This window comes from Excalfactoria chinensis, chromosome 14 (assembly GCF_039878825.1).
Source record: "Excalfactoria chinensis isolate bCotChi1 chromosome 14, bCotChi1.hap2, whole genome shotgun sequence".
In the NCBI taxonomy this organism is placed as follows: Eukaryota; Metazoa; Chordata; class Aves; order Galliformes; family Phasianidae; genus Excalfactoria; species Excalfactoria chinensis.
Genome location: NC_092838.1, coordinates 13,533,723 through 13,545,266, shown reverse-complemented (window position 1 = coordinate 13,545,266; position 11,544 = coordinate 13,533,723). Strand labels below are relative to the sequence as shown.

The 11,544-nt window shown below is 41.3% G+C and overlaps 1 protein-coding gene across 5 annotated transcripts in view; it reads left to right on the top strand.

Annotated features, from left to right (window-relative positions):
• The first annotated feature begins 1,235 nt into the window (after positions 1–1,235).
• PDXDC1 (pyridoxal dependent decarboxylase domain containing 1) overlaps positions 1,236–11,544 on the top strand; it is a 31,063-nt gene continuing 20,754 nt past the window's right edge. The window contains exons 1-4 of one of the 5 annotated variants that reach the window (XM_072349524.1): positions 1,236–1,390; positions 9,332–9,405; positions 10,056–10,121; positions 10,824–10,907. In XM_072349524.1, the coding sequence (XP_072205625.1) occupies positions 9,332–9,405; positions 10,056–10,121; positions 10,824–10,907 (224 nt within the window). In that variant the 5' untranslated portion in view covers positions 1,236–1,390. Of the gene's footprint in view, positions 1,391–1,635; positions 1,918–9,328; positions 9,406–10,055; positions 10,122–10,767; positions 10,908–11,544 lie in introns of those variants that run through there. The other 4 variants (XM_072349525.1, XM_072349526.1, XM_072349523.1 and 1 more) reach the window with 4 other exon arrangements.

Here is an 11,544-nt window from a genome sequence, read left to right as displayed (position 1 = left end):
AAGTACACTAGTATGCATTATACACAACTATGCATGTGTGAGGCTGGTGGCATTACTACCAGTGGACAACAACCAGTACAGCTCTATGCATGCCCCTTTTCCGGCACATTACCCAGGCGCATGTTTTCTGTGAGTACTGCGCACGCACCTGTCTCAATGCACAGCTACGCATGTGTTGTATTTATTGAAACACACCCTTATGTATGCGTAACTAGCACAGCACTACACATGTGCCATTCTTGGAACAGCAGCGTGCCAGGCATGGTAATTTTTGATACTGGACGCTCTTTTCGATACTGGTCTACGCATGAGCCATTTCCAGCACATCGTTACGCACGTGCCATTTCAGGTACATGTCTACGCATGTGCTCGCATTGTCGTGGTAGTTTGTGTGCGTCCTTATCAGCTGAGCACGTATGCGTCGTTGCACGCGCCTTTCCTGATGCTTAACTACGCATGTGCCTGTAGGGAAGCGAGCTACGCATCTCTCTTCATGGTCCCTGACGGGCTGCTTACGGTCAGGTGCACTGCTGAACCAATCGGTTTCCCGGTGTGCGCTCGAAGCTATAACTGCCCGATGAAACAGACAAGGGGCGTTCTGCTTTGTAAGGGTGCTGAGCTAGCGATCCAAGATTTCAGTGCTGCGTCGCACCTCAATAGCTCGCAGAAGGGGGTACTGGCGCACGCAGGAGTAAACAGCAACGACTGATGCCTTAGCTGCGCAGGGCGACGAGAACGTACATATGCGCCGCGTGGCTGCGCGCATGCGTCATGCTGCCTGCAGACATGGCCGCAGATATGGCCGCAGTTCCACGGATTGGCCACGCGGCGGCAGCAGAGACTTTGACGATGATGGGGATCGGCAGCGCAGATCCGGCCCATCCGCTCTGTCGCGATAACGGGAAGAAAACGAAGTTAGAAGGCGAAGGGGGGGGGGGGGGGCGGAAAGAAAAGATGATGAAAACTTCTCCAGAGCCAGGAAGCTTGTGTTAAGTGCTTATGAATATCCGTAAAAAGTGATCGAATTGATGTTGCCTTGTTTTTTTTTTTGCTTGGTTTGGTTTTTTGCTAGCGTCTCTTACATCGTTTTCAAATATTCAAGCACCAAAACCAAACTAACTACCGAGCAAATGTAACGATAAGGAAATGAAGGCATCGTTGCTGTGCCAGCGGAAGCGGCGTAACCCGCTGCGCAGCAGCAGCCGGGCCGCAATCCATCGCCCGCCGCCGAGCGGGGCGTGGCCTGGGGCGATGCGGGGCTCGCGACTTTCCTTCACGGGGAAGAGGCGCGGGCAAAAAACGCGCTGCCCAAAGCGCCGGCAGAGCCCTCGGCTTGTGCGAAAGGGTCACTGGCAAAAGTACGTTGCGCGGAGGAATTCCCGAGACGAAGGTGAGCTCTGTCGATGGATCTGCGGTCGCGCTGGAAGCGTTAGCGCTCAATGCCGGTGAGAACCCGTGCCGTCCTGGCGGCCATCAGGCTTAGTACCGTTTGCGAAGTTGCGATAACACCGACTCGGCGAACGCAGGAACTTCACCAACCCCCAGCTTCGACCGCGCTCACCGCGCGTGCGCCCGAACTCGCCACCACCCCGGCCCCTCTCCAGGAGCGTTCCACCAGCCGGAGCGGGGGAGACGCGGCAAGAGCTGCTGTGCTGTCTCCAGTCCGTCGCGCTGCGATGGCGCTGCCGCTGCCTCAGCTCCTCCCCGCTGTGCCGTAGCGGTGGTCTGTGCCGCGCACGGGCGGCCGGCTGCCGGGCGTGACGGCCCGTTCCCGAGGTGAGTGCGTTCATCGTCCCTCCCGCGGTGGCCTCGTCAGCGCTGCCAGCGTGGAGCCGGCCCGTGCTGAGGCGGGAGTTTCCGGTGGGGAGGTGGCGTACGGCGGGGACCCCACCGGCTATGGACGCGACTCTGGAGAAGGTTTGTGCGGGCGGCTGTCGAGGCGGGGCCGGCACACCTGCAAGCACACCTGCAGCCACGTTGGGCCTGCGAGGCGAGCGACCCAGAATGGGCGAGCGGGACGCGGCGGTCGTGTCGCTTGATGGGGCGGGGGCCGAGCGGAGAGAACCGGGGCTGGCGGTTGGAGAGAACTTGGGTTTGCGTATCGCTAGCGCCTGGGCTGCGGCCGTGATAGCGCTTCGTCGACGCTTAACGCCTGGTTTGTGTCGAGCGAGCCCGAGGAACTTCAGACACCGGCGTGGCCCGGCCGTGCCCAGCGAAATGCTTTGGGAATGCTTAAAATAAGATGAACGGTATTTTCTGGGAATGATAGGCTTTATCTCTCTTTTTTTGTTGTTTTTTTGTTTGTTTGTTTACTTGTTTCCATTGTATCCGGGAGGTGTTTGCAGCCCCAGGTTTGCTCTCCTGTGTCCAGAGTAACGTACAAAGCAAATATTGATTCTGTCATAGCATAAGTCACTGACTAAATTTATTATGCTGTAGTCAATGTGAATCAGTGAGAATCTAGCAGTTACCCAGGGCCTGTCACACTTGTGCTGGCTCGTACTGCACCTGCTGTGCTTCCTAGAAGGGAACAGGCAGCTAGTGTTGTGACAGCTTGTATGTGGCTCAGCCCCATTATTACTGTCTTTGAGACAGTGTTTATTTGAAATAATGTATTTTTTTATGCAGTTGAGATGTTACCATATCCCTTCTCCTCTACTGTACTCAGTGTGCTCAGTTCTGGGTAATCTTTGGAATCAGCCAGACAAGCGTGAACAGGATGTGCTGTGTGAGTAAAAAGGGAATTCAGAAAGCCTCATGTAGTTTTTGAGTTGTAGCAAAATGTTTCACTATTTTGAATGCAAATGAAAAATGTATTGCTTGAGACCTGGCTTTGGCAGGCTTTAAAAACTTCAGATCTTTACTGGCCCTAGCAAAAATGACACTGACTGCTGCTTATTCAAGAAAGCTTAATGAAGTAACGTCTAACTGAGCACAGCAGTTTGGAGTATAGTCTTTCTTCTGCTTAAGTCCAGTTGAATTTAAAGAAAGTGTGTTGATGCTCTACTGACAAACTTCTTATCAGTTTTGTTGAACTGAGTCACTGTAAGTAAAGAAAATGTGATGCAAGAATCAAATGCTTAAATTTCTCAACGAAGTCCATGTTTTGGTTGCTTGTATTGCTGATGTAAGCTGTAGTTTGTAAATAGTGCTAGTAAATAGTGCTGTAAATAGTGTAAATAGAGAACTAATGTGCTTGGTGGTCAGTATACACAAATAATCTATGAAGAGTTGCCATCTGTTTTGTTTTTTTATCATGGCTTTTTTTTGTCTTTGGATAATAAAAACTGTGGCCCTCTATATAGTAAATATCATGATACTTTAATTGTCTTTTAGCCACTTGCCAGTTTGTACCCTCTTTTGATAGTTGTTGGTTGTTGTAAATCACTAAAATCTGCATTTTATTTGGTCTTGTGCATGATACGTAAGAAGTGTTCTTCCTAAATCAGTTTGAAATTCATCCAAGTTGAGATATGTTTATTCTCAGAGAACTTGCAACTGCTTACTTTGCGCCTGTTTAATGCATCCAACTGCCTTTTACTTGAACCACAGGTTCTTTTCTTTGTATATACTTACTTTATACAGCTTACTGGAATATCACTGAGAAGTACTTCATGCCTTGCGTTAAAATCCATCAATAAAGGAGGCATTTTGGTAGGATCACATAACTGGTGGGAAGGTTGGGTGCCATCCAGTGACTGCATGTATTAGTTTCATGCAAATTAGGTGATGTAAGTAGAATATAAATTTCTTGAGAATTGAAAACATTTTGTGATAGGGTTGTGAGGAAAACTGGTAGACTCCAACACACAGGTGTGCATGCCAATGGTCTTTTAGTTTGATTTTGGAGGTGAAGTCTTATCAGCAGATATGGCTTATTTTTTTCCTAGTTATATGAGTGTTGTGCATTATTTTCTTAATGAAATTCAGAAATCCTCTTTGGGCAAACTTCAGATAGAACTTCTGGAACCCTAAGTCAAACTTAAGAAATGTGGGTAGCAGCAGAACTATTTTTTTTGTTGTTGTCTTCATTTGTGCTGTGATTTGTGAGCAGTCTCCTGAAGGTTTTAAACGTTTTAAATTTCAAGTTAGGTGACTTTGGTTTAAAAAAACAAACAAACAAACAACCCCACATTCTTTACATCTTTTTGCTGTCTCCATGTAGTGGCAATGCTAAGTCATGGCCTGAAACAGTGATGGAGCACCTGGTGGGAAGGCAGGGCCAGCCAGGGGAGCTCAGGTGCATGCATGAACAGAAGTGCTAGCCTTAGGGCTTGAAGTACTGTTGCATGTTGTAATGCAAATGGCTGAAGGATCACCTTATTGTGATTAGTCAGATCCTGTTGATTCCAGGGAAGACAAATCTTAGACCTATGTAAACAGTTTCAGTTTCTGAGGTGTTTCTGCAAGTAGTGTCCCATTTTTTTGTAGTTATTTCCTTGTTTGCATTTCTAATGCCTTGTCAGCAATGGAACCACATACTAAAAAGGTTTTCCTTCAAATTTGTTGCTTCTTCAAATATTTGTGTTTATCAGCCACTGCTGTCTTTTATTGTTCATAATGGAATGCTCCCAATCTGATAGAATAAAATCTTTGTCTTTCCTCCACGCTTTATCTTTTGCTTCTTCTTCATAAGCCAGTAGGTGTTTACAGTGGTTTCTGAAATGGTGGTGGCAGTGGATTTTGACAGTGTGTCTGGATGAGCTTACTAATGCTGGAGATTGGAACTACCACTAATGCTGGGAATCTAAAAAGTATCGAAACTGAGAGAGCTGTTGTTGCTGCTGGGTCACCCAGTGCATTACTTAATTCTGGATGCCTAAGGACACAAATTGGAAGCAGCCGTGGCACTCCCCCATCCTTAAGTTCTGCAAGAATTGTAGGCCTAAGCAATCACATGAATCATCTCAGACTTGAACAGGGGAAGAAAAAAAGAAAAAAAAAACACAAAAAACTGTGATAAAGAAGAATGTAGGGCTGTGAAAATTTTGCTGTGCTGGGTGGAGGGTTATCTTAGTGCTTGGCAGAAAGAACCTTGGAGATGAAAACAAGTTTGTTGGGATGATGCACATGAAGAATGCAAACCCTGCAGGAGGTAGAAGAAACTGATCTGGTTGAAGCATATTGGTGAGAGGAAGTGACCTCAGGTAGGGCTTTAGTGCACCCTGCTATAAAATTGTATTTACTTAATTGTCCCTTGGAACTTTTGCTTCTTCCACAAGGGGTTGTATAAGTACTCACATGGAGAAAAAAGACATTGAGTAGCAGAAGAAGCAACTTATTGTGTAGGCATGCTTTTAGCCATCGTAATCAAGAAGCTAGAAAAAATAAATTTGCTTAAATAACATACCCTATCATAAACAAGCAAAAAAAAAAGGCCTTAAAATTCATATTTGTTGTCAGGGACAAAAAAGATAAATAGCTGGAAGTCCTGCATAAACTGAAGCATGTTAAAGAAATCTGAGTTTCCTAGCACAATGAATAGAAGGGTGACCAGTAGTGTAATATAAGTCATTTAGACATCTGAAAATATACTTAAATGAAAGTGAACTGTGCAATAACCATTGCAGAATGTTTATGAGACTTGAAAATACATGCAGTTATGCTATGTTAAAACTCTTATTAATGAAGACAAAAATACCTTTGAGCTGCCTCAGGTGGATTAGTTTGACAGCCTGGCAGCAGTTACATGCAAGCCAGGGTAGAAATTCACGTTGCATAGGCAGGTCCTTGAATTCAGATCATTAAGTACAAAGTGTTTCCAAGTTTTCTCAGTTTTCAAGTTTTTTGGGGGGGTTGCTTTGGTGCATTCTTGTAATTGGGATTACACAGTTTATTGTGAAGAAATGAATGATTTGTGCAGCAGAAATACTGTTTCTTGCTGCTTGGAGTTCATATACGTGTCACCTTTTTTACAGACTAAGCTTAACAAGTGTGCAACTTCTCTATGGTACGTTATTAAAGCATATCCAGGATTCTTTAATGGAATGGTTTGCTGTTGCAACTTTGCCACACCTGTTTTTCTTACTGTTTAAAGTAAGCAGTAGCTTAGTAAAGTAGCCTGCTGCTACCGATGTCCACACCCTCACTGATGTGAGTGGAGGAGGAAGCATATATGAAGTTAATTAGGGAGTGGAAAAGGGTTCTTTTGTGTCCTGTAATTCTAAGGAATATAAATTGGAAAAACACAGAAGAAATTTACTTTCCAATCAAACCCACATCAGAATTCAAGGATTATTGCTTTCATAGTATTTTTTGGAACTTAACATAGCTTCTCATTACTTTTTAATGTCTTTATTCTGATAGCTTATTAATATTGGTGCTTAATGCATGGATATTACTGCATGACTGAATGAGTCACACAGCAAACAAATGCACTTCTTTACATCTGCTGTAATTCCAGTTGAATTTTGGTGTTAGTAACAAACAGAAGCAGTGCAAAAGACTCTTTTGTAATGTCCCTGCATCTTGTGTCATAAACTACCACAGATCTGTTTGGATATTTGCATGCAACTCTGAGGAAAGTTCAAGTAAATAACTGCTTTCTAGCAATTGTTTGCATGTTATGGCAACTTGCATTAAAGTAGTGAGATAGTCACAAGTAAATTATGCCCAGATAATTACTCCTCTGTGCTACACACAGGAGACACAGCTGGATGAATACTATTTCTTCAATATTGTAGCAGCTAAACAATTCTGTTCCTTCAGTATGAATTGTATAATTTTTATAAACTTGTTTAGGATGTTCTGGAAATATGTCAACCAACCACCACTACCAAACCTTTAAAAACAACAACAAAACCCACCTAAGCAACAGTCTGAAGGACAGGCTAGAAAAACTAGAGCTTCCGGAATTGGAAGGGGACTAATCTTTTGAAAAATGGTTGATGCTGCATTTGTGGAAACTATGTCTATAATACATTTTGGGAACCACAGGAAGAGAGAAGAGATGCTGTGAAAGGCTCATTTGAGTGCCTCAGGGTTTCCTGCTGTCACATCTGATGAGTAGTGAGAGCCAGTGGTGTTACCTTTTGCCTTCAAAACTGACTATATTTAATACTCAAATGCTGTTCATTACTGACTGCTGTAGGAAGATCAGAATCTCTCAGATGATACCTTTAATGTCCTTTGGAAGCTTCTAGGTGTCCTGTGATCCTTAAATGGATGCTCCTGACTTGGTATCTGGAGTCAGCATAGCCAGGTGTCTTGAGTTAACATTCTTAAAGGAGAGTTTTTCAGAGTAAAAGCAGTTCTTCAGAAAATAAAACTTGGTCTTGAACTTGATACCTGGTTCTTAAGAAACAGGTTCAATTACTGTTAAAAGTTCTTCTATCCCTGACAGGTACTTTAACAAGAATCTGTTCTTACCTGCTTTCAGCGTGGAATTCATGATGTTTTGACCTGTCTTGTGCAGCTAGAGTACTGCAGCTGCTGAAAGATGCCTTTTCTGCAGCTTGGTATTTCCTTAGATAACAGCAGGTCAGTTTTAATGTGTAGTCTAGTTAAAAGGCCTCTCTCCGGCCTATCTCTCTGCCTTGGAGATATTTTTCACTGTTGGCTTTTCCATACAGCTTTGCTAACTGTCTTTTTAAAAGTAGTGTTGAGCTTATCTACTCATCTTGGTTTGCTTTTTGTATTTTTTAATCTTTTAACACCCCTCTTTTATTGCCCAAATGAGAATCTGTATCCCATTGTGACCTGCAGAACAGCACTCAGACTCAAAAGAGTCAGGATGTAAGGTACTTTATTTAAGGTGCATACACTGGTGCACTTGAGGGTCTTGCACAGCTCCAATTGTGCAACTAGTATCTCTCAAGCAGTCATATTTATACCACACAATATGCACACTCATGATTCCACAGAGCAGGTACTGTTAACTTGCTCCAGACAGTGGGTTGTCACATGCTAACTAATTCCTTGAATGCTTTCTTGTTTTTCACTCCTTGGACGTGCACAGTGTATAGTCAAGCCTGTTGAAATAAGTTTTCCTTTGTGGTGATTGTTCCAGTTTCTTATCTGAAGGTTTCAAGTCTGCAATTCCAGGAGCTTCTTTCTTTGCAATGTGCTATTGACAAGCGAAAGCCTTGCTCCAGTTCTACCAAACTCCTCCCAAGTCCTGCCTATTCCTAGTAAGTCACTCTCCGAGTCCTGCCTATTCTTAGTAAACCCCTCCCTAAACTCCACCTCTGATGTAAGGGCCCCTCCATCCTTTAATTTCTGTGGAATTCAAACAACCCCCCCCGTACATGTACAGGGGGCCTCCATGTTCAGGGATCATCCTTTACTCAATGGGAGCTGACTGTCAGGGTGTAGTGTGGCTTCAAAGAATTGAATCAACTTAACTGAGAATATGGGAATGTCATTTTTTGGTGCAAAGATGTGAGTTCTCAGGTGAAGTTAAAGGGGAATTTCTAATTAGATTTGCCATGGAAAGACTTGTATTTAGGATACTATTTTGTTATCCATACTCTGTAGAAGGGTTATGGTGTTCCTTAGCATATTTTCTTTTCTAATAGGACAGCATGTATCTTTTTGTATTTAAGAGAATAATTGAAGTTTTATTCATAGTGAAGAATGGCTAAGGAAAAAATCATTCAGTTGGGCTAAAATGGCATGTATTTAGTTTTTATTGTTGTTAAAACATTATAGCAAAGGCTTACTTAAATGCTTTGTATTTCTTTATTTTTCTTCTCTTGTTTGCTCTTTTATTCTTCATCAGAATCCAGAAGAGATATGTAGAGATTCCAGAGGATTTTTGAAAAAGTTCCGACTCGTTGTGGTGTTACTGTGAGGCAGTTGATCAGGAAACTCTCTAAGACTCAAGCTGAATTGTTAGAAAGCAGGCATTCTTCCATAACAGCTCTGGATGCATGGGGTTTTTTTAGTCCTATCACACATACCTTGCACTAAAAGGTCGTTGGTTTATACACATTCTAAGGTTTTCCCAGAGTTACGTTTGTATTCCATACAAAGTCCTGGAACCTCGCATACCTATTCAATACAAAATTTGGAAGAACATCCCTTATCTGTCTGATGTGAAGAAACTGACCCTTCCCATTATCTAAAATGATGAGTTTGTCCATTAAGGGATTTAACAAGCTGCAACTTGTATTAATGGAGGCAAAATAAATAAAATCGATATCGCAACCAATCTTTGTTTTGGGTTAGTTATTTTAGGTTAGTAGTATGCTTTAATTTTGTGTTTTGAATTGTTGAATTTTCTCTGTTGATACGATGTCTCATTTCTAAGAAAATACATGTTACATGAGTTTGTACTGAGGATGTGGGAATATAAGTAAGGTAATTAATGTTTTGGTCTTTTACCTAGCAGATGGTTGACCCTACTCTAGCAGAAATGGGAAAGAATCTGAATGAAGCCATGAAGATGCTAGAAGACAGTCAAAGGTATATGCAGAGAATAACAACCACAAAGCAGTAGTGTTTGTGTGCATGTTCTAATTATAAATGTTGTTGTTATTAAGCAAGATGGAATTCACTCCTAATATTTTAAGGTCATACTGTATTCTGAAGCTTACGCCTACAAAAATTTGTTTCTCAAATAATAGAATTTTTAAATCTACATATATTTTGTGCTCTGTAATATTTAGAGCAAATCCAGAGTCTGTTTTTCACATATAGTAGATACTTTCCTGTTACTGTACAAGTAACTTTCATATGCTTATATATGAGACTAACATTTTCTGTTAAAGAACTCAAGAAGCAAAATGTAGTAGATCTTTAACTCAGTCTTGACTAAACTTTTCAGAGCACTGGAATAGTGTGGAGTCTCCTCTTCTGGGGATATTCAAGACCCACCACTACACTCCTGTGCCACCCTGCAGTAGGTAACCTGCTTTAGCAGGGGCCTGGTTAGATTGATGATCCACAGAGGTTCCATCACTCCCTGCAATTCTTTGACTCTGTGTTTCTTTTTTGGTCTCACCTGATCTATTAAACCATTTTCAGTGAAATATGTTGCAAACATATGAGTATGTATTTTTGTAAGTCAAGGTCAGCTACAAAACACAAAGTAAATATGCAGTTTGTTCTTTCAGAAAAGTGGAGGAGGAAAATGAAAAGAAGTATGCACGGAAGGATATTCCTGGACCACTGCAAGGCAGGTAGGCAACAAGTACTTGTTTTATAATGCTTTATAATTGTTATGATAGGTATGATATACGTAATACCTCTGAAGGTTTACCAGGACAGGTACTACAACAACTTTTATGACAGTTCCTGTAGTTGTGATGGTAGATAGATTACTTCTCCTGGGTGACTAAAGTTTTGAATTAACATATATTTTAAAAAAAAAAAAAAAAAAAGAAAGAATGTTGGTGCACATAGCTGTGATTAAGACTAAAGGTAGGTATACATATAATGTAGGATCAAGATTCACTAGGACACACAGCTGGTAAATTGATAGCTGAGACTAATCATGTTGAAACTTTAAAAACAAAAAAATTCCATTTAGCACATCCATTGAAAAAATCACGTGGAGCTCTTGTGTGTGTGGCAGAAAAGATAACTGCATCTGAAAACTAAGACTTAAATTTTCTGTGCTCTTCACTCTGGAAAAGATATACTTAAGAAAACATTGCAAAATTTATTGAAGTCTTTTATGTACATAAACCAAATTTCTTTTGAGGTGGGGTTACTGATTTTTTTTTTTATTTCTTTCTAAAAATGAAAAACAGTTTGAAATATTTGTGTGTCTTAAATGGCCTCCTTGCTAGACAATGTTGCTTGCTTTGTTGTTGTTTTTTTTAGTGTTTGTTTTGTTTTTTGTTTCTTTTTGTTTTTATTTTCCCTCACTGGTAAACCAGTGGCCAGGATATGGTGAGCATACTTCAGTTAGTTCAGAACCTAATGCATGGTGATGAGGAAGAGGAGTCTTCGCAGGCCTACCGGTAATGTCAATATGAATATTTGTATGAGAAAAATAGCTGATTTTGTTATACCCTGTAATGATAACAGAACTTACACTTTAAAATGCTTTAATGTATAAAAATGGCATGCGAACATGTGACTTTTTAATGGCTACTTACTTACATTCTATAGTGAAGTAGAATAATGTGCTGTTCATGGTTTTCTTAAAATTATAAAGCCTTAAACGAGTTAGGGCTACTGTTAAAATGAATTATAAAAGGGAATGGTTTCTGATTTGGCAGCTCACTTGACTTTTTCACTTCTGAACATTGTATTAAGTCTGAAAGTCTTACTTATCTTTGAATACCAGCAAGCTCTACAGGGATAGGTAGTAAATCTTTTTAAGATTTCCATTCTCTTGGATAATGGAAATTATGCTAATTTATCTGTAGAACATTATCAGAAGTTAACAATTTAAAAACAGTTTGGAGAAGAAAAAACAAACACAAAAAACAGAACTAATGAAAACTATGCCTGTAACTGTCTTTCTAATGAGTTTCCTGAGTTTTCTCAGCATGAGGAGAGAAGGATATTTGCTTAACGAACATTCAAGTCGCAGTGCAGATAGGGTGCTTAGTTCCAGCTGATTACAGTAAATCCTCAATTTGCATAAGAATT